This window comes from Danaus plexippus, chromosome 14 (assembly GCF_018135715.1).
Source record: "Danaus plexippus chromosome 14, MEX_DaPlex, whole genome shotgun sequence".
NCBI lineage: Eukaryota > Metazoa > Arthropoda > Insecta > Lepidoptera > Nymphalidae > Danaus > Danaus plexippus.
Window position 1 is genome coordinate 3,853,977 of NC_083546.1, and position 24,132 is coordinate 3,878,108.

Genomic DNA, 24,132 nt, shown 5'->3' on the forward strand with positions numbered 1-24,132 from the left:
TTAATCATTAAATTTCTATATCACACACCATAAAAATTTTACAGCCAACCAATTATTTATTTTTAAATTCTTTGCTTACCATATAATTGTTTACAATATAGGCTGACGTCAATAAAAAAATTATTACTCTTTAAAGTATTATGTCTAAAGTATTATAGTGATGTATTAATGTATTGAACATAGAATTAGGCTTTTATCTTTTATAATAAAGTCACACAAGTTATATTGTTTGGATACCTAATAGGTACATGAGACTATTACTATGATATATTTACTATTACAATATTTTTATGTCATTGTTTATTAGAAGTTATATGACATATGGCATAAATAAGAAAAAAACAGATAAAAGTAGCTTTAAGCTTATCAAACATAACTATAGGAACATAAGCATATTGATTTAACCCAAATTAATAGTCCATATAATTTTGTAATTATATTATTACAAAATAAATATTTAATTATATAAAAGGGAGTAATTTGAAAAAAAATGATATAAAACGTATCCATGAAATTTAATGAAACAAAACTTTCCTTGTATGCTATTAAAATATAAATATAAAAAAGGAAAGATAATATTTATTTGTTCTAGCGCTGACTGTCAAAATTATAACATATCGCCAGTGACGTTACCACAAGTTAACATGGAAGAACAAAATACAGTGTTGCCAATACTTCATTCATATAGCTAAGTTGGCACTACCACAGGCAAAGGTCTATGAATGAACTGCCAACTGTCTGTATTTAGTCTAATTATTAGGACTTGGTGTAAGATTACTGTCTTTAATCATCTAGTGTGCGTAAATAAATTATATGATCATTACATGTTCTATAAACATCTATAAGACTCAGGGGACATATTTTAATGTTATATAATTATTCAATACATACATTACGTGTTCTCCTGTTCGTCGTTTTTTGCTAGATTCGGTTCGGACTCAGCGCGTCGCTTGAGCCCGTCGGCGTCCGGCGACTGCGGCCTCTCAACTGATTCCTCTATGGCGGCCGCAGCTGCTTTTATGTCCGGAGCACTGCGGCTAACGTCCTGGTGATTATTTATAAATGACATCAAAAACGAATTTTATGTACATATATTAATGGTGTTTCTGCAAAAAATTTTACTTAGGTTGTATTATTCTAAAGTATATAGATTTTTTGTATTATTCTTAAGTAAATAGCTATTTAGTATACATGAAAAAAAAACCACATTGAGTATATTCTATAAGTTTAGGAATTATGTATTTTGTCAGTTTGGTAATGTATTTTCCAAATGGATTTACCAATTCAGGTTCAATGAAATCTTCAGGTTCCTGCTTAACTTGGACATTCATTTTATCATTAAGATAACAGACTCCGTTCAAATCTATAGCACTGTTTGAGAATATAGCTGCTGCTCCGACCGAAGCATCTACAAGAGGCTCGATCTGAAATATTTTAAGTAGCCATTAATATATAAACAGCAATGATAATTTTTAGAGCTGTGAATTGTTTGTTATCTCAGGAACTCCCAGTAAAAGATGCCACACCATAAAAGCAGCTATCTAACATAAAAATACCTATTTTATTAAACCATATTGATATATGAAAACTAAGTTGGTTCATAATTTAAATATTCTTATTCCTGTTTTTGAATTAGTAAGACATTTTAACTTACCATAACATTTTCCGGCATAACAATTTTCAACTGCATAGATTTCTTCTCAGAACTCATTTCACATTCACCTGTTTTATGCGATGCATCCTTGAAATCTTTTTGTTCTCTGGAATATTTTTTTTAAATTAAATTTCTGACATGTTTCGGTATAAAGAAATATAGAATTACTGTGATATTTTTTTTATTCATTATTATTATTTCATTATAAATAATAATGCTTCAGTTACTTACTTTTTAGGTGTTGCATGATGGCTATCACTTTTGTCATTTTGATGTTGTGTGATCAGATCACAGGCCTTGCCAAGTATCACAATGGATATTAAAATTCTTATTGATATTAGACATAGATATGCTATGAATATCAAAAGTATTGCTGCCAGGCTGCAAGTATGGAATCTTTGTTTAAATAACACATAAAAAAAAAGGAATCACGTCAGTATTTGAACTATAGAAAGTTCGAACTTCCTTTAGTCGCTCATTCGAACTTCCTTTAGTCAGTTTAGTAACTCATCTCGAGATGATTATTAAAAAAATAATTAAAATAGTTATAGGTTGCAGTACAATAAATAAGACGACAGTTAAGTACTGACCCATCAATTTTAACGGCATGTACTAAAACTCTTGTTATAACAACTCCAAGTGGTAGTGGTATGAAGCCCATACGTCTTGCAACGAGATCTGAATGATCACTGAATGCATACTTCTGACGGGTTTGAGCAACGTCATAAGCCAAACTTACAGTGTACTCACGGTACACGCCATACGGTATCTCATTAAACCTGGAACACATCAATAAAATTTATTACAAAAACTGATAAATAAATGGTAATATTTTCGTTATCTGAGGTATTTTTTTATTATTAACAATTACGTAACAAACTTCTTTAAACAGCCACAGAATAATCTAAAACCAAAGTACACGTATCTTACTTCAGTGTCAACATTTTTGAGGCTAACCTGGTTATAAAAGCATGTTTCACCCAGTCAATGATAACTTCAAATGTTAAAACGAGTACGCAATCGGGTGCCAATATCCAGAATCTCTCTTCTTTCCACATATACTCCTTCATAGTTTGTAAGACTACTATAAAAAGCAACACTGACAAATGAAGGCGCTCCCTCACATCACTGCATGACACTTGGAAGAGATTATTCTTGTCAAACTTCTTAAATACACTGCCTTTTAACTCCACAAACTGTAAAACAACCAAACCACAAATTAAAAATTAACAAAATACCTAAATTGATATAAAAATCAGAAGAAATACAAGCTTCCTCTTTCCTAAGTAATAATGATTTTAGTTATCATCATATAAGTTATTTAAAGAAAAATTATAATAAATAAACTATTAACTCACATTGTTTGACATCATAATGATAAGAAGACTTTTATTATTGGAATTAAAAGCCACATTGAGTGTTGTCGCTTGGAACAGTACTAATAAACTGTGAAGAACTGGTGCTCGGTTGAGGAAAATAAATATCTCATAAAGAATGTGAAACATCATAAATATAAATTAAACATGAAATAAAATATTAAGAAATGTAGCAATATAATAATAAAAAAGGATACAGACATATATGATAGCAAATATTAAATGAGGAATGAGTCCGAGGTGTTCCCTTTTTCTGTCCCGAGGTTCTGTGGCTGTCCAAAAGAGAGCATCAATTGTGTCTTGACCGAAAGCGGAAAACAATCTGTCTCCGACTTCCAACATATTATAAAATATATACAGCTTCATAACACTCTGACTTTTCACTAGATGATACATCATGTTTGTATCGATATAGCACATTAATATACTACATACTAATAATATAGAACCTTTAAGTACATCACATGTCTCGGCCGGCTTCAATATACTTTGCTTTTTTTGTGAATTAAACCTACAAGTAGTATCAATCATTAATTATTTAATTTAATTAAAAACATTATTTAATAGGTTTTGAAAGACTCACCCAAAGCACTGTCTAAAGAGTCTGGTAAAAAATGACCAGAATGCCATAACAAATCTTAAGGGTAAAAAAGTATAAACAAATAACAGAGAATCTGCACATTGGAAAAATCCGTATGCCATAAATTTTTCCAGTTCCTGTGGTATTTTGATGAAAGAGTAAACTTTTTCTCTTCGAGCCGAAAACCTTTCTTCATCGTGCTCAAGTAAATAGCCACGAGTAAGTTCAACGTGCAAGAATGTAACAAGAGAAGCGCTTTTATCACCATCTATATTACAAAAACCAAGTTAGAGCTTTAACGGTATATAATACAAATGCTACTGATTAATTTATAAAGTTACCTTTGATTTTTGGCCCCTTTCCACTTCTATCAGGGATATCACCGGAGCAATGTTGTATATTGGTTACGTTCTTAAAACGTAACCTTTTATTGTGTACTTGCAACTCGTCATTTTTCAGTGTCATATTAGACTCGCTCTATATTCATCAACTCTTCATAACATATCTGGCTTCGGTATTTTAATTTAAAAATATTAAATTTATTAATGTTATTCTGGTTACACGAAAATATTTTGGTTTCTGAAGTAATTTTTGACACATATGTGAAATGACAGTGACTTTTTCTTTCATCTCTAAAAAGACAAAGACTTACAACATCATGTTTAATTTTAATCAATTTGGTTATTATTATTAAATTTTAATATTTTTATGTATTATTTAATACCTTTTAAAAGTATTACTAACATAATTATTTTTCAAACGATAAAATGTTCATACATACTGTCCGTGTTATTGACACTGACACAATGTTTGACAATTTTAACCTAAATATTTATGATTTGTGAGCAAAAGTAATCAACGGCGACACGAACGCGTCTGTAATCTAATGTTTTAAATTAATAAACGAAAGACTTAAGACTTCTACATGTATCGACTTAACAAAAACAATATGGTCTAATAAGAAAACGAAGCTAAAGTCCTAAATCTTTATGTCAAAGGTAGGCTTTTTAAAACTAAGCAAAAGCTCTTTTTAAAGTACGTATCAAATGATGTCGCGCCAAGTTGACTCAAATATAAGCAAGCTTCTTGATGGTAGTGGCTTAAATGGGGAAGAAAATGACTTTTGTGACTTCACAATAGCAGATCAAAATTCTGTTGCTGAATCTCAGGGTATTACCCCAACTACTCCATCCAATTTTAAACCCATACTTGGAAGTAATGTCACGTACGTTGTCGCTTCAGTAATATTAAATGAAAAAAATGAATTGCTTATGATGCAAGAAGCAAAAGAAAGTTGTGCTGGAAAATGGTACTTACCTGCTGGACGAATGGAAAAAGGTGAAACAATAATTCAGGCTGCAACCAGAGAGGTACTCGAGGAAACAGGGTTGCATTGTAAGCTGGATACTTTACTGATGGTGGAAACAGCTGGTGGTACCTGGTTTAGATTTGTTTTAACAGGAAATATTGTTGGAGGGGACCTTAAAACACCCGCTAATGCTGACAAAGAATCCTTACAAGCCAAATGGATAGCCAATCTACAAGAAATATCACTGAGATCAAATGATATCTTACACCTCATTGAGAAAGCTAAAATGTACAAACAGAAACCACCTGGTGTAAATTGGCACCAGCCTATTTTGCCAGCACCCATCCCACATATTAAAGATCTGTTGAGGCTTATTGTATTAATAAAAAAAAGAAACACCAACAGGTTACATGTGCTTCTGAGTGAGAAAACAACATTACATTTTCCGACATGTGAAATAAATCCTGCAAAAAGCGTACATTCAACGCTGAGAAGGTTCATGGTTGAAATGTTTGGTGCTGATGTCGCTCAACACAGACCATTAGGGCTTCTGAATGTAGAGGCCGATCCCAGCGCTGACGGATGTTGCCTAACATTACTAGTAGCATTTCGGCCACCACTTGAAGAAGTACCTTTAATTGGAAAATGTGCCTGGCATGAATTGTCACAAGACGTGGAAAAGCAGCTTATTCCCATAGTCACATCAAAGAATTCCACAATTGAGTTGCATGTGGTACGTTGATTCGATAAACATAATGTTCATAAAGTTTGAGCTCTTACAGGTTTTATATTATACCTGACATTTTAAATTGGCTCTCTATTTTTTATTATCTACTAACAACTATGTTATTTTTCTTACATATAATCATTATTGTGTTTAACACATGACTGTTTAACATTCCAAAATATATGACATAATATAATTACAATAATCTTAAAGATGTTACAACGATTAACATAATGTTAATAAAATTAATTATATCATGAATAAACTTCAAATGTATTATCTGGTGATGGTAAATAGCTTTAGCGTAAACTTTAAAATTAAATATAATATTATGTACTTAATATAATCAAGATCTGAAATATATATATGTCTTAAATTGTTAAAAAATATGTTCAAAATATTACTTATTTTCCTATTATATAGAAATCTCAAATATTATATATAGTACAACAATATTTTCATACCAAATCATGTATGGTGCTTTTAGTGTACTTAGATTATAACAATAAATAAAGTATGTACCAATTCGTATTTCTTATCACATTTTAACATCTCATAATGTTAAAAGATATTATTTTATTGTTAAACAAATTATCGTAGATGACATGACGTAAAAATAAACAATAGATTTTGTATCCAAATAAGAATTTTACTTTATTACCTCCTGAGTGAAACAGATTACTCATTAACATAGTTACATGAAGTTAAGAATCTAAGTATGTAATAAATATATATTTAGTCCAAGGTTTACGTAGCGGTTACTAATACAACTTAACTTGTAGAACTACTTTCAAAACTACGATTGTAGACTTAAACCACAACAGACGCTTAAATGTAAAAGAAATAAGTAGTGAATACAGAGAAAAGAGAAAAATAATTCTGCGGTTATAGCCACTGATAGATTTATAATACCACAATTTCGTGCACGTGTAAATGATTCTAAAAATTTAACGTAAATTTAAAATGTACTGAGTAAATTAACAGCCCATTTAATAAAAAATATTAATATCGCAATAATCCAGCCAGGCCGCTTAATCTGAATCATAGCAGCTTAAAATGGCGTCCCAAAAATAACGATTAGATGTCAAAGTGGAATTTCTAAGTTTGATAAAATATTAAAGAAGAAAAAAAATGTAATCTGGTTTTCGTAAAAATTATTCCATGTCAATCTCTTCATCGAGGAAAAGGCTGAGTATTATTATTTTTACAAATATGTATATCCCGAGGGAACATTAAATGAATATTCTAATTCTAAAGAGCTTAACTGTTACTTAAAGAATAATTATGAACCAAAGTAAGTAGATAACGAGCGAGCAGACTCTTTAAGAAATCCACAGGACGAAACAAGAATGTTATAACGGAATGGTATATTGTTATTATAAAATATGGTAAAGTATAAATATTTTATAATAATAAAATGGTTCCTTTTCAAGATGGTATCAAATGTCATGTACTTAGATTTTCGCTTTAACTAAACAATGAAAAAAGACTCTCTCAGCTTTTTAATTTTTTACCTTTAAATAAATTATGAACTGTTACATTTGAATCTTAATTTAAGAAGTTATTCGGAGCAAAGAAAGTGCATGAAAGCTGATTTTGAAACATCGTAATTCTCTTTCTTTAAAAAAGTCACTGTGATTATTAAATGGTTTGTATATTGTAATAATTTGAAAGATGTCTACATATTTCGGAATTAATTTCCAATATCATGATTATATCATACACAAGCTAGACAAGTATTTTTTTCATGGTAAGGGGGCAAACAAGCTGACGGCCTACCTGATGAGAAATAGTTACCGTCGTCCATGGACATCTGCAACATGGTGCAACAACCTCTCGTTGAAGGTCAGGATGTCGAAGGTCTATTAACCATCCCGTCAGAGAGCATTCATTGCCTTTGGTCTGAATCTCAGTTCAACTCTCAAGTCGAGTTGTGTGTGTGTCGCTGGCACGAGGGAAGGAAGGCGCCCACCCCCCCAAACCAGCAGTTGCAGAGTCTCTCTGGACCCCATGGCAATGAAACACGGTCAACTTTTCAAAACCCACTTAGGCGAATGCAGGACAGCAGATCACTGCACACATCAACATCCCAAAAGAGGAAAGGGTGTGAAAAAGGATAGGGCAGCCGGATCTCTCATTCATCGGACGAAACGCAGCCATAAAAGATTACTTCCCGTCGATCTTCTGTGAGGGGGTTGTACTTCGCGGTTGAGCCAGCCTTTGTTCGAGCTAGTTAGGCTCTATCGCATTAAGAAGAAGGGAGAGGGGCCCCAAGACGTGCAGTGCCTAGGGGCAACACACAGGTGATTTTTCAAAAATTGGGTAGCTGTAAATCGTTTAAAAAGATTTGCTGTCGTTAATGTAGTTCTCAAAGCAGCCACACACTTCAATTTACACCATAGAAAAAAGATTGAGATTGTATTATATTGTTCCTATGTTTAGAAAATCGTTTTGCTATGTGCCCTCTCGAGCGGGCTTAAATAACGTTCTTTAGTGTTAGAAAAAAATTCATCTAACACCAACGGGATTACAGTCCACTACACCGTTTGATTTATTATTCAACATCAGACACGACAAAACCTTGATAAACTCATAAAGAAATTTTATTTCAATATTCCTACGTGGACATATTTGTTATCCGTATAGAGCTGTAAGGTTTGTTTGTTAGGTTAATTGTTATACGTAATATCTACCCAAGGTGCGTATCTACTAATAGTTGATCACGATGTAGGATGAGCGGACTCTCCATATATACCTACTCTACTTTCATTGAAAGTACGTGTTAGTTAGACCTTTATGAGTGACGAAACAAGGAAAATTTGGAACTTGATCCAACAACTGAATTAGGATTGAAAACTTCTGAATGAGGTACTTTGGCATTCAAATCCATATTCTTAATACACGTGCATTACGGAATAAAAATTATCTACTTATCTATTGTTTTGGCATCATTGTATTCATTAATAAGCAGTTTGGGATGTCAAATGTCTCTTTTCCTTTAAGATTAAACATCAACCTTAAAGTGATGAGAAAATCGAAATTAATACATTATTTTTAATATCACTACCTGTATAAAATTTTAAATAAGGTAAAATCAACATTACCTACTACTACTAGAAAGCTGCACTATGGTCTAAGAATCCGTAATGTGTAACGGTGAAATAGTAAGGACGTGGAACAGAAATGTAGCGTCTTTCTTAACATTTTTACAATATTATTATCTTTATAACTTTACAGAACTAATCTTAAGAGGAACTTATAGGGTTTATATGGGAATAAAACAAATTGAATTAACTTGTCGATGCTATTCGCTTTTTATAGTCAATTATTTTTATATTGTATTTTTATTATATGTCTATATTTTGAAAATTAAAAGAAAATACAATAGAAATAATATAATGAACAGATGAGATAGTTTAAGATCATCATACATAGTAGTTACATCATTTTTAGTCCATTGCTAATGGCTTCAAAAATAGAAACATAAATTATAACGTTACCAGTTTTACAAGTAACCGTTAAACAAAGGGCATCATCAAACGTAGTCTAAAACTTCATTCATGATATTCTTTCACATTAGCTTGGAAGGTTATATCAGTAGGTAAGTAAACAACTTTTGCGAAATCCGATCAATTAACATAAGTAACGCAAGATAATCTAGTTTAAAAAAGTAGTAAAGGACTCGCTTGAAATAGATAATAAACTCGTGAAAGTAGGAGCAGGATTTTAATATTGTTTAAAAGTATTGTACCTGTTCAGTAACATTCTAAATTAGGTATTTCTAATAAATGAAGAAAATTATGCAAAATCATTGAAAGTGGAAACTCCTAATACTGTGGAATTTCATTTACATGTAATTGGAGCTCGTCAAACAGGTGATGCTTCCCTAGCGCAGTCAACATAACATATTGAACATATTCAATTGATTTAACGCCTGTAACCAAAATGCAATTCGCTCATAAAATTGCTCTGTTAATATCGTCCATGTAAAAAGATACGAGCCATTTTAATGTTTAATATTTTAATTTATTCACTTCTTTATTTTAATTTTTATTTTTGAAATATTATGTTTACATAAAATGTGCCAAAGCTTAAGCTAGGTATGTTTAATGCACAATTTTTTTTTTATACAGTAATATCCCGTCTGGCAAAATAGCACTGGGAAAGCTTTTGATTCAGCATCGTTTTCAGATATAATTACTTAATAAAAGAAGAATTAATGCGAGCTTTTAATTGGCGCGACGCCTCCGATGCGCTTCTGATCAGAATTCCATCTACCCTGGAAGATCGCATGGCGGTTGGAGTATAGAGACCTAGCGAGTGAGCAGAGTTGAGGGGCAGCAATCCTTTCTGAGAATCAGTCCTTCTCCAGATGTAAGCCGCTAAACAGGACAGAGAGAGGGAAGATCACACTCGTATGAGACAACATTGTGGCGGCGGCAGCATCAGCTAGACACCGGAATTTACCTAGATGACGCGCAGGATTACACCGAGGAAAGTGTAGTGTTGGTATGTGTCCTGGGGGAGGATTACGTGGGGTGCCGACAAAAGCCTGACGAAGAAAGACTCCATACGATTTTGTTGAATATGACGGTCGAGCCTGCCGGTTAGGGTCACCTAAATTGCTCACCCTACACGCCCGTACGAAATTAAAATGTCTTGTGGTAAAAATACTTGCTGTAACCCAACTAATCAAGGAGATCTCTGAAATTGTAAATAGAATAATCATCACGAATGTTTATCTTATTTACGCCTATTTTGAACATGTCCACTCACCTACCTGTGGCTTTCAATAAATCAGTAATTTTTTTCATATACACATAGGGATGTATTAAAAAACTCAAGCTTTGTAGTATCACTTAGCTTATCACACACCAAAATGTAAATATGGTTAAAATTAAAGCATTAAAGCGTTTGACAAGGTATCCAGAAAATGAAACCAATATTTTTCGGATATACTACGCGTGCTTTATTTTTTGTTAAAACTACATACTCCTGACGTTTCGGTTACTTTTCAGCAACCGTGATCACGGGCAGACGAGATGTTAGAGTAAAATATTATTTTCATTTAAATGAATAAAACTCGCGAAAGTCTTAGATCTCATCAAGGTATCCAGAAGTCTCTGTATCGACTCGTAATTTTAAAAGTTTTTTAAATTTAGGTAAGGTCACGACATAAAGATAGTGAATTAATTACTTCTTGTTTAAGGAAAAATTATGTACGAGCTTACAGTCTAGAAAAACCCAAAGGTAAGATAATACTAAGCCGGTGACAAATATATATAATCATATATTTTTAGGTATGTATGAATCGTTTGAGATGATTACCTACTTTGGTATACCAATGTTGTCGTCGCTATGAATAAATGTTTTACAATCCAAATTTTGATATGGTAACTTTTATCTGTGTAGGTACATAGGTACGTAGGTACATACATTGTGTTCTCATATTATAGTAATTAAGGTAAAACTGACGGATTTGGAATTGAGATGAAGAAATATTTGGATTAAGAGTATAGAGGTAAGTAATATATATTTTTTTAAATAACCATCTAACTAGGTATATACCTAGTGTGTTGTGATTAATTTTTGGTATATGATTTAATGATATGGGTTCATGAAAACGAAATAAGCTTAGGACGCTTCTGAATAGTTGTACTTATAATGTTAATTTCTTTCACACTTAATTTTTCATATTATAATCTTGGTTATATAAAATATCTAAAAAGGCTTAAACATATGTATATTCTTTAATGAAGCAGAACACGTCATAGACATAAAATGCATACCTATTTATTACATATTTATTTACCTATTGTTAGAGCATTAATCAACACGCTTGCTCAAGACAGGTTGGCGATTTCGATCTTATAATTTGAAATTTATAACACCAGGTTCACGGTGTTTTCCTTCACCGTCTGACAGTGGTGTCTAAGTACTCTTAGAAAGTACATATGACTCGGAAAAGATCACATTGATACGTGCCAGGTTTCGAACCCGCGCTCTCGCGTATGAGAGGCGGGCCTTTAACCTCCAGGCCACCACGACTTATATACTTAAAATTTTGTTAAAAAAAAACATTCCTTATTACATTTTTTCTAGAATGGTCTCAGACGACCTACATGAATAAAAAATAAAAATTTGCATTATTATACATGATAAAAATAAAAAACTATAAGAATCATATTTATGACTATTGGCAAATATTAGCAGATTTATCGCAAAACGCGATCTTTTCCATGAAATAAGAACCTAGCCATAGTATCTAGGTCCTTATCTTGAAACGACTTCTTCAATATTTATCTACTTCCAATTCTGGCTTTCATTATGTTCCATTTTCGTCTAACTGCTTAATTGTGGTCTATACAAGTTTTTTTATAAGATCAACAGTGTGCTTGTTTAATAAGTAAGTAACACTACTAAAACATAGTAAAAATTTTCAATTGCCATTAGAACCCCTTTTTTTAATCTATTTATTTTGTTTGACTTTTTGCGTTCTGGTAATCAATAAAAAATATAACAAACATTCCAATTACAGTCCAAAGTAATCATATGCTATATATGTAGGTATACAGCTACCAATAATAGCATTTCAAAATCACCTTCAGTGCAATTATTTAACCATCAACAAAGATTGTAAACATTCTTCATGAATAAGTCATCAGCAATACGAATATTTTTAATCTCTATTTAACTGTACCTAGTATTAAAATTGTATTTCATTAATAATGGCAGACAGGATAACCTTTAGCCCCTATAAGATAGTTTTAAAAGAATAATTGTTCTAAAGTTTTTTAGTACGAACACAGGCACTTATACATCTATTAGTGTTCTTGAACGATGGTAGACATATCATCAGAGCTACATATATTTCGTTGTTCATTGTCTTTCAAAAAGAAAAAAGTACTTTATTTCGCCCAAAATCAATTCGCTCAATTTCATTCTGTAGGTGGTAGAACCTAGCTGTAATCATGTAACTACAGATCAAACATGGGCTGGCTCGACCGGGGAAGTCCACCCTCTCACAGAAGATCGGCGTGAAGTAGCCTTTAATGGCTGCGTTTCGTCCGATGAGTGAGAGAGCCGGTTGAGCTTTCCCTATTCCCAACTTTTCCTGACATTGCCTTATTCCCATCCTTCCCTATTTCTAAAAAAAAAAGGTTGGCAACGCATTCGCAACAGAGATGTTGCGGATGTTCATGAGCGACGTTAGCTACTGTCCACCAAGTAGGCCGTCTACTCGTTTGCCACCTTTAACTTAACATAAAAAAAAATCAACATGAAACTATTCTTATTAAAACATATATTTTTATCTAAATCATACTGAGAAATAATATCAAAAAATATATATTTTAAATATGGAAATACGGGAAATTTTTAAAATAACATAAACATTAAACATTTCAATGATTTATTTAAGCGATACAAATACAAAATCCTACTTTGACTAGAAAATCAAAAGGCTTGTTTGATAATAAAGTTCAAAACCTTTTATTGCATAGTAACATTATCTCATTATGGAATACCCACAGATTGTCGCACATTCAAATAAATTAACACAATTTTTGGCAAAAAAGCAAAATAAAAAAAAATCCCGCAAGATTAAGTATGACGAGTTCAGAATGTCTATTTAAATAGGTGTAAGGCTATAAATATTTAAAAAAAAAAACTTTTTTTTTTTGTCATACACCAAATTTATATTTTCTTTTCTATGAATTTACGGAGAAGTTAATCTAGAATCATATTAAGAATTTCAAGTTAGGATACATTAAAAATTAATTGCCAAGTCAACATATATATTAAACCCCAAACAGATAACATAACAGTTAATAGTGAAAGACATAACTTTAGAAGCTATAGCAATGTAATAAGTATGTTTTTTTTTTTTAATTATTAATTAACAGCAGCTATAAATACATGCTATATTTGACATGATTACATTAACGGCTAATACAGATGGTGAATAAAAAAATAATAATGAGTACACAGATTTAAAAGCTAACGTCTTTTGGTATCTTTATCAACAATAAGGTTTTATATTTATTAGATTAAGGCAAAAATCTAAGAAAAAAACTATTTCATCCATACTTAACCTACACTAATACTGCTACATCTAAAAATGCATTTGTGTGAAAGACAATATTTTTGTGGTAACACATCTTAAATTTAAAGCATATTAAATATTTATATACATTTTGTACAAAACAATATAATATTATGTCATGCGTTATAATAAAATAAATTTGGATCAACAATAAGGTATAACTGAATAGCCTTCATTGACTTTAACACAATAAAATTTTAATCAAGCCAAGTAACATTTGTATCTGATTTAAAAACTATTCAATATTTAATGACCTATAATGAGAAAGTTCATAAATGACAATAACAATAATTTCATATCAACAACAGAAGCAAAAATTTATCCAGAAAAGTCATATCATTTGGTAAATTCACCAAATATTATAACTTTATGTCATGTAATTGCAAGTAATAAATAAAATTTATATAACTATTAGTATATTTTATTTCATAGATGTTTAATCTTATTGCATACTGTTACAAATCGAACAGATCTTGTATTGGGATGAAAGGTTCAATAACCCTACTTGTGATATATATTCAAAGTCCATTAATCATTATTATCCATCTAACTGTATACCTTGAATCCATGTGTTAAGGTCGTTGGATTGAGGGCAGTCTAGAATGTTCTCTTCTATATCAGGAGCTAGAAGTCGTCGGGCTGCAATTTGACCAGATAGGTATGCACCATGGACCGTTGAGTAGAAGCTACTGTGTGTGTGTTCTCCGGCAAAAAGCACTACAGGCTGAAATTATCAACACTTCATTACTGTAATAAATTCATTAAAATATCTTCATTAATTTGTGAATTATTTTGTTTGAAACATAAAGCTATAAATTACTTCTTCAATCAACACTCTTCCTGAACTAATTAGACTATTAATGTTTTTATTCATACTTTTAGACTTTGGATGTTGATTGAATCTCAAAAAAATTCTATCTTCACTTACCACTATATATCTTAACATTATATATATGCTAACTGCTTACTACAACATAATTTTTCACTATTTAGTAATTTTTTACAATAAGTCATATTGGGAGTTTTGCTATTTTCATTGTTTTGATTTGACAATCAGTAACTATAATCAAATATTTAAAACTGCTAGAAAAATTTTAAATTATCACAACCAGGATTCAAACCTATGATTTTCAGGATGTCACTTTCTACTTGTTTTGCCATTTGAGCTGTAGCATCCTTACTAGTAATTGTTACTTATACAATATATACATACAAATATTAATATATATAAATATATATATAAAATTAAGTATAATTAATAAAGAATATAATTATACTTAATTATAAGACTATTCATGACTATGCATTAAAGTTGATATAAAAAATATACTGTATAAAATAAAGTCCCCTGATATAACCAAATACAATTAATTTGTACCTTTTTATCATGAACATTTCTAAATAAAGGCTGTGACAAACTTTCAATGTCACTTTGACTAGCTCCTACTGCAATCGCTGTATAGGAACCTTGTGTATAAGGCTGCTTTTTCCAATTAGTACTGCAAAGAAAGTAACTTAGTATAATTTCACAATATTTTGTTACAATCAAAAAGAAACACCGTCTTTAAAATAGACAACAAATACTAATATATAAATCTTGAGGAAAATACATTAATGTAACACTGCATAAAATTTAGCTGCCGACATCCTGACTTTCCTTTCAATTGAGGTTGCAATAAGCTTTTTTCATATTTTTATACTTAAAATCTACTAAATAATATTTCCTCTTAAAAATCTCTTATACAAACTGACTGGAGATTTCATTCTTCTATATAATTGGAAAAGGTTACTCACTTATTGAAAAACTTAAAGACATTTAAATCGAAATGCTGTTTGTACTGACCATACGCAGGTTTGAGGTTCAGGAACAAATGGATCATTTAAGAATTTCCTCAATATCATTGTACAAGTAGATCCCACTTCCTCCATGGATAATGTTTCCAAATATTCTGCTTCCTTTCCGGACACCCAACCTAACAGTAGCGTCTCTGTGACCTTAACAAATGAATAGATTTTTTTATACCACGATTTTGACATGTCTTCCGAAGTTGTGTTATCCCAGAGTAACATAATTTCCGTTATGTCCGGATTAAGGAATGGCCTCTCGTATTCTAGAAAAATTTTATCTACAGCACCAAATAATAGTCTGTCTATTGACTCTAATTTATACTGGGGTAATGAAGGTTGAAATAACGTGTTAGCCTTGCTTTTAAGGACACCCAATGGTATTGTACATATCACATGGTCAGCAAAGAATTTTTGTCCATTTTCACACATCACTTGGACACCTGTGTGTTTACTATTGAATTTCTCTTGATTACTAAGTTTACTCTCCGCCGAATCACCAGCTCGCTCTGATGTTGATACTCTTGAGATATCTTCTATCACAGTTTTATCGGAGTCCTCTGATTCCTCCCCAACATCATCTGTATTTCTCATACTACTATGTCTCTCTGAGTCCCATATAATAGTTTCCACTGGATGATTGGACAAAATTTGTTCGGGTTTAATATTTTTTGTCATCGGACCTAAAATTTTACTAAAACCAGATGGTATAACAATGTTTCCACCCTGTAATTCAGTGTAACTTCCTAATTCTAATAAATCTATGTCATCCATTGAGTTGCATCCAGAAATACAAGTCTCACGTCTCAGCAAACAGTCAAATATTAATCTTCTCAATTTTTTCTCCTCAGAGTTTGGTAGACGTTCAAGATAGATGGCTGCTTCTAAATTTATATGTTCACCAACACTATTTATGTCAGGGGGTGGAAGATATTGACATAAAAAATATTCCTCACAACGTCTTAAAAAACAAACATAAGCTTCGTGAATTTCATGTAACACACCAAAAGGCACCTGCTTACCGTCTTCTGTAGCAGCGATAACCTTATGAGGTTTGGGTATATTGATTATATTTATTAACCCATTTGCCATGGCCAATTCATATATGGGATTTCCTAAAACACCATGTATATAGTTCGCGCCCAGTTCAACATGATGATTTTTTAATGGTATCCCGATAATCCGTCCACCGATGCGTTTTCGGGCTTCCAATATTATAAAGTCTTCCATGCCATTCTTCAAAAAATGATTAGCGGCGGCTAGTCCTGCCATACCGCCACCAATTATTACTACATTATATTTATGTTCTTCACATTTCTTACGAGAATTTAAATTTTCGTCACCCATAATATAAAAAAGCAGAAATTGTTACAATATTTTGTCACTAGGCTTTTGACACTCAGTCAGCTGTAACTTCGAACTGAGGGTATAATCTGTAAAATTTATATAGATAACTAACACATTATTTTTTAATTTATTTTTATTCTATAATTTGCTTATTTGATATGTTCTTTAAATAAAGTCATAGAGTTTTATAAAAGACAATTTCAATTATGAATCATTACGAATATTCATATATTATTGCACTAACTGACAGTGATATTTCTTATGTTGGCAACATCAAGAAATCCTGCACCCCACTTCCTCACTTCTTATCCTGCTAATTTTATTGTCGCCATCTCCGTCTACATTATGAAATGTGCTATTGCTATCTTTCTCAGTTGACCTTTGAATATTTTGCTGAATAATAATAATATAAATCTTTGTTTACTTCGCAACTTGCGCGAGTGTTTTTGTTATTGTAGACGTGAGTAAAAATATTATCAATTGTAGATCCAAGAGCTCGAACATTTAAATGATAAAGTGATGTTCAGAAAAACGATTTTGAAGATGTGATTTGTAAATTTACAACCAGTTGTGAAAATCAATTATTGTAGATTAAAGCGAGTCATTGTGAATAATCATATACATATTTAAAATTTATTTAGTGTGAACTATCGCATTAGTGGTTCCGAATTATGTAATAGAAAAATGAAATCGATTCCTTTTAGACTTTCAATTTCAATGATCCATAATTAATCTAAAGTTGATTATGTGTAAATTTTCGAAATAAATAAACATTGTAAGTTATGACACGTGGGTCTCAGTGAATTAAAATCGATAAAGACGTAAGCGTGCGCCAGTCTATAAGCGAGACGATTCTACGTCAAGGTCATTATATACAAACACGTGCAATGTCGGATTCTATTTACACTTTTGACTTTCTTTTAGAACCGAGTTTAGAGATAAAACAAGAGTCAAACTTCGAGTTGGGCGCGATGTCAGCATCGGTGCCAATACCACAGAGGCGCACAGAACTTGCGGATTTTAATACTGACTTAGATTTGTGTCTCCAAGACAATCAGATTGGATCATTCCACAGTGTTCCTACATTACCCTACAACAAATTTAATTTCGAAGCTGATTCATCAAGAATGGAGCCCTTCAAAATGGAGGATGATGATATATTCCAAGTAGACAAAGCTGATTTAGTGTTAGGTCCAACTTTGGCAGAGTTAAATGCAAACCCAGATACATCTTTGGATGATCTTAATTTCGATGATCTGCTCTTGCCAGAGGAGAGTCGGTACTGTTTACAGATAGGTGGAGCCATGAGTGGTTCAAAGAACTCTCCAAATGTTTTCCAAACAACACATTGACTTCCGAGAGCCCCTGTAGCCCTTATGGCAGAGCTCAGTTGGCTTTCTCGCCATCTAGTCAGCATAGTTCAGCATCTTCTAGCTTTGTTCCACCAATGAATCAGTTACCGGAACTGCTCCTAAGAATGGATGGTTATAGTGGCGAAATTGCTCTTGGACAATCTGTCCCAGCTTCATCTGTTCTGCCACCGTTCCCACCTAGTGTTAAAACCAAAGCACAATTATCCTCATCGGCTCCCACACATTTAACTATGGACCAGGTATATAAACAATTATATCTACGCTTTATTATAAGATGAATGTATCAGAAAACTAAATAATGGTCATATTACAATGATATTTTTAATTAACTTACAATCAATTCGAATAATAAATCAATATATGAACTTATGACAGGGAATCTTTAATTAATGACATTAGAATACTTTAATCCAATACATTAGGCAAGTTTGAAAGACAATGTTACTATCATGACATTTTGTGTACTCTTAAAATTGTTAGATATGGCAACGTCGGGAGCCAAGAAAACATCTACTATCCACCAGTTCTCTTGCTGAAGCGGGATCTGTATCTTCCTTGTCCGGGGGACTTCTTAGTCCAGGAACTGGAGATTTTTCTCAAGACGAAGATGACAGAGATATAGAATCTGACGAAGACAGCGATAGATATGAGGATCTATCATCTGACGGTAAATAATTTCCTTATAATTGTTTTTGTGAACGCAATCTATAAAAATATTTTATCATAACACTAAAAACCTGTTTTCGAATACTATGTTGTCATAAACAATATATTGTTGTCTTTGAATCATAATAAGTCTGGTATAAGAATGTCATTCATATAATTGTTTTTAACATAGTTTGTTTGAAGGCCATATAATAAAAAAAAAAAATTGTTTGTTAACATATTCTATCATTCTCCACAATTTATTAAAGTATAAAGGACACAAGATATATATAAATATATATATTTTTGCCTAATATTACTTTTACATTAATTTTAATTAACAATATCATATCACATAGTAATAGACTTAAATTATAAATGCAGAATCAAATGATGAATGCCCCGAGCGTAAGGAAGCTCGTCAGGCCAAAAAAGAAAAATACTTCTGGCAGTACAATGTACAGGCTAAAGGTCCAAAAGGTCAAAGATTAATACTAAAGAAAAAATCAGAAGATCCACATGTACTAAATCTAGTTACAGACCCTGTATTTAGCCCCAACTGCAATGTGAAAGGCATAAAACACAGGTGATTAAAACAAACTTATAATCTTTGTCTATCATTACAATCAATTTAGAGATACCGACCTTATAAGAAATACTTAATATACTTTTATGGTGACATTTTTTTTTTCATTAAATATTAAAATATTACTGTTAGTAATATATAATTTTGATTTAAACAAATACCTATGCCTACAATGTATATGTCAATTTTTACTTAAATTTAATGTTTTATTATTTATCACAATTATTTTACATTTTCAGTGGGAAGGCAAGAAAAGGTGACGGTAATGATTTAACACCGAATCCCAGAAAACTTTATCTCATCGGTTTGGAACTAGATAAATTAGGAAAAATTATCAATGATATGATACCGGTCAGCGAATTACCATTTAATGTACGACCGAAAACCAGAAAGAGAAAAATAAACTGGCATCGAGAGCTTGCAGGTTAAAGAAAAAAGCTCAGCACGAGGCAAATAAATTAAAACTATATGGATTACAGCACGAACATAGTAAGTACACTTCCATCCCATTTCAATACTACCACATTATTATAGATTCGTCATTTAAAATCCATAGATTAAAATAATTTGTTAATCAATTGACATATAGACTAAAGAGTTCATAATATAAATAAGAAATTTTAAAATATATAAAAAAAAAGGTCATTCACATGACGAAAAAGATTCCAACTAACTTATTTATCAGTATCATTAATATAATTTCTGTAGTCATTTTGAGTAACAATAATTATTAATTTAATAACCCAGATAATGCTTTTAGCAATAAGCGGCATTTTAATGAGGTTTAGATAAAGATATTACTGGTTCATATTTCATCACTCATGTGACACAAACTGTGTACAGTATTAACCATTATTTATAAACATATATATATAAATTTTTATATAATTTGGTTATTTGAAAGCTAAAACAAACAATTATAATATTGGTATAGATATTTAAAAATGTATGTTAAATGAAAAAAATTCTAGTTCTGTAAACTATAGTCTTCAAATATTATGTCACAATTATATTAAAAAAAAATTCCATTGAATTTCTACCAATCATTATGCTTTATTTGAAAGGATCTTTTATATTAATTTATTAAAATCTATTATATATATATATTTTCAGGACGACTCCTTAATGGAATAAATCAAGTGAAACAAATACTTTGCAATAGGGTAACAAATCCAGATAACAATGTAGACTGGTCTTCACATGTACAGACTTTAGTTAATACAGCCACCGGTGAGTATGTACTGTATATACACACACTCACACACACACATATGTACTTACACTTACACCCTCTCTCTCTCTCACACACACACACATATGTGTATATCTTAATGATAAACTCTACTGTTTTCCAAAAGTGATATGCTATCAAAAATTTTATTTATTACAGAGGTAAAAATAGCTGGCAAAACATCAGAGTTTGTTAACAAAATAGTGAACAATGTGAAGTCTGGACAAAATAATGGCGGTTTGAACGAAATATGAAGGTAAAAACCAGATTTACGAATATTATAACGAAAGGCTGTTTCAAGTACCTCCAAAGTTGTTTAGAAAAGAGAAAACTATTATCACTCATATAAACTTTAATTGTCCAAGACAATTTTATTTTTTATAGGATTCAAAAATAAATATAGCTTGTATGAATATTACAAGGCAACTAAAAAAATAATGAAGTAATTCTCAATTATAACAATTTAGAATGTCTTGTCCTGTGTATGTATCATTAATTACATGTTTATTGATAGAAATAATATAGATTAAGTTAAAATGTTAGCCAAACACTAGTTCTTACTTAATTAAGGACTTTAGATTCTCATTAAATCATCTTAACTGTTACATGGATAAAATCCTAAGATTATTGTTTTATGAATATTATATAGGTTGTTGATAATTTTAATTACATCTATTTATGAAACTGCTTTTTTTGTATATATTTTATGAATATATTAAAAATGTTAGTTGTAATACATATATTTTAAAAAAGAAATGTATTGTATGTCGTCTTCATTTGTGAATATTGTTTAAATTTAGAACATATCATTTGTCTACTCATTTAATTGAATATCAAAATTTTATGTACAAATTGAAAGTTTTTTTTTTAATACATTTCAGTATAGTTGGCCTTTACCGGATACATCAATGCATTAAACTATCTATAAAATTATAAATAAAGTAATAGCTTCTATTTTGCTTCAGTATTTTCAGATAAATAATTCTATCCATTGATTCATAAAATTTGTATCTTTAATTACAGTGACCAATAATTTTATCATTTATTAATTACTATCATATCACTGAGTATTATAAAGAGGGAATTATTACCTCTTGTCTATTTTTATATGTTCATTCAATTATCATTAGAACATAGTGATATCTATTAATATACAATATAAGCGTATATAATACTTATATATAAGCTAACATATTAAGTACATATTTACCTATAGCTATTCTTTTTACATGTGTATGATATGAAAGCATATATTTTTTTTATACTCTTCTTACATTTTGTATTGAGGTCACAGAATTTTAAATGTCACAGTTGTGAATGAAACTCACTATTTTTATATTATATTATAGGGATTTTAAAATGTCTATGTATTTAAAATTAATCCAATATTTTTAAAGAAACTTGTAGCAATTATAAGTGTATAGTGTATTACAGCATAGAAAGTCATCTAAAAATATACATTTCTTCCAAAGTCACAGTTACATGTATTTTATATATTCGATGTTAGATATACTATTTTTATAAACTATCAAAATCATAGTACAAAAAAATATATACATATATCATCGTTAAATTAGTTACATCAAAGAACAGTTATCTTAAAGTACAACACATTATATATAAAAATAAACATATATTGGAAAAGGTTTGGTAAAAATAATATTAGAAATAAGTATATTATATACCAATATACATGTATATGAAATAAAATGTAACATCTTAAATGTCTTTATATTGTTAGTTCGGTGTCTTTTTTTTTTATAACTTGCCACATATTCTGCTGCCGAGTTATTGTTTATAAGTTGAAAAAATAAAAAACTTTTTAAAGCAGTTATCAGTTATTTATATTATTTTTTTGTACATAACACACTTATTATATAAATGGATAATGTTATTGTGTTATGTACCAATGCTATATAAATGGAACTAAACTTGTCTGCGATCCATAGGCTGTGCTTATCTATATACAATCTTTAAGTTTATTATGTTATATCTTTATTAATGAATTATTGTATATAAAACTTATTTTGTGTTACATGTGACAATTTTATTGAAATAATCAGATTGTTTTAAAATTAAAACCAATAAAGTGTAATACAAAAACAGTTTTATTTATTAAATGTAAAGATTTGAATTAAGAATACTATTTGGGTGACTGTTGCAGTTCTGTACTATTTTTAAATGTTCCAATAGCTTCTGGATCTCATCTGTTTGATACTCTTCACTGTGTTCAATATAGTAAACTAACGCACTGGCCGGCAAATCAAAATGGTCCCTTAAACATATAACTGAAAAAAAGGATTGATTTATTTATAATAACCTAAAATTAGATTGATATTCAGAAATATGTTTCATTTCCTACCGCCAGCATTGACTCCACACATAATATTGGGTTGTTCAAGTTTTGGAAAATTTAAGTTCCAAGTTTGATGAGGTTTACTAGAGGCCGCTGTGTTTAATTTTTTCAGTACCAAAGGCTGACTTGTGACATGATCAGTTTGATATTCTGTTAGTGGTTTTGTCTGAATAGTTATAACATCTTTACTTTTAATAATAATAGGCTTCAATAACTCAACAATCTCACTACTTTGTAGCAGTTTATAATCCTTAATGGTGCAGACATATCTATTCGAAGATTTGATTTCAAAAAGAAGTAAATTTGCTTCTAAAACTGTGTTGATGAGTTCTATGTAGTTGTTATGTTGTAACCTTATACAATCTGATAAGTATTTTCCCTCAAGAACAAATAGTGCATCAACTTTTTCCGGTATTAAAAGGGGTTTGTGCCATTGTAATCTGAAAATAAGCTCCATATTATAGAAATTTAAGGCTTGAATAATGATTTAATGAAGCAAATTATAATTTTAAATATTGCCTACATATTTCCATTGCTATCAGGTATTTCGTCGTCCCAATCTTCCCACGTTGTCCTGCTGTTTGGTTCACTTATTTCTCCAAACGTACTCATTCTGAATACTTTCTTGATGACAGACTATTTGTTTTATATTTAAAAAATGGAAGAGGAATATAATCCACAAAGCGGAATATTTCGATATTGTTTTTTACAGTTTTCTTTAAATGATAGAGATTATTGGTGTTAAGGGCTAGTTATATAGAATAAGAAAGTTTATAATTGTACAATTTGAAAATAAGTTCGAATATGCTGACTAGTGACAGTTGCTGTTAGTTTACACTTGACAGAGTATATTATTTTACCTCTAGCTAGGGATTGCAAAAAGAAGAATTTTATGTTATAATACAACAAAATATTTTCTTTTACCTGTGAAATGAAATATCAAATTTAATTTGCGTAAGTGATATTTGTTTCAAAATATGTTTTTTTTATATAGCGACC

General features: G+C 30.6%; 5 protein-coding genes across 5 annotated transcripts; 2 read left to right on the forward strand and 3 right to left on the reverse strand.

The window, feature by feature from the left end:
* Positions 1-575: 575 nt before the first annotated feature.
* LOC116769576 (protein TAPT1 homolog) lies at positions 576-4,208 on the reverse strand. The gene is made up of 10 exons (XM_032660713.2): positions 3,952-4,208; positions 3,614-3,878; positions 3,228-3,541; positions 3,013-3,110; positions 2,612-2,850; positions 2,245-2,433; positions 1,886-2,035; positions 1,655-1,760; positions 1,281-1,424; positions 576-1,045 (listed from the first exon to the last, which is right to left on the reverse strand). The coding sequence occupies exons 1-10, from the start codon at positions 4,073-4,075 to the stop codon at positions 893-895; spliced, it is 1,782 nt and encodes a 593-aa protein (XP_032516604.1). The 5' UTR covers positions 4,076-4,208; the 3' UTR covers positions 576-892.
* A 231-nt stretch (positions 4,209-4,439) lies between these two features.
* LOC116769642 (8-oxo-dGDP phosphatase NUDT18) lies at positions 4,440-6,783 on the forward strand. Its single transcript, XM_032660784.2, has one exon. It carries the CDS (start codon positions 4,657-4,659, stop codon positions 5,659-5,661), a length of 1,005 nt encoding a protein of 334 aa, XP_032516675.1. The 5' UTR covers positions 4,440-4,656; the 3' UTR covers positions 5,662-6,783.
* A 6,257-nt stretch (positions 6,784-13,040) lies between these two features.
* Positions 13,041-16,994, reverse strand: LOC116769588 (spermine oxidase). The gene is made up of 3 exons (XM_032660731.2): positions 15,594-16,994; positions 15,129-15,249; positions 13,041-14,474 (listed from the first exon to the last, which is right to left on the reverse strand). The coding sequence occupies exons 1-3, from the start codon at positions 16,940-16,942 to the stop codon at positions 14,289-14,291; spliced, it is 1,656 nt and encodes a 551-aa protein (XP_032516622.2). The 5' UTR covers positions 16,943-16,994; the 3' UTR covers positions 13,041-14,288.
* A 414-nt stretch (positions 16,995-17,408) lies between these two features.
* On the forward strand, positions 17,409-22,882 carry LOC116769541 (protein CREBRF homolog). Its single transcript, XM_061522521.1, is given in 8 exon segments — positions 17,409-18,274; positions 18,277-18,554; positions 18,796-18,982; positions 19,345-19,546; positions 19,786-19,931; positions 19,934-20,035; positions 20,660-20,776; positions 20,937-22,882. Coding segments are annotated over 8 exon segments (1,572 nt in total). The 5' UTR covers positions 17,409-17,829; the 3' UTR covers positions 21,032-22,882.
* Positions 22,868-23,962, reverse strand: LOC116769708 (uncharacterized). The gene is made up of 3 exons (XM_032660888.2): positions 23,657-23,962; positions 23,140-23,573; positions 22,868-23,065 (listed from the first exon to the last, which is right to left on the reverse strand). Exons 1-3 carry the CDS (start codon positions 23,743-23,745, stop codon positions 22,893-22,895), a joined length of 696 nt encoding a protein of 231 aa, XP_032516779.1. The 5' UTR covers positions 23,746-23,962; the 3' UTR covers positions 22,868-22,892.
* Between the last annotated feature and the right edge of the window lie 170 nt (positions 23,963-24,132).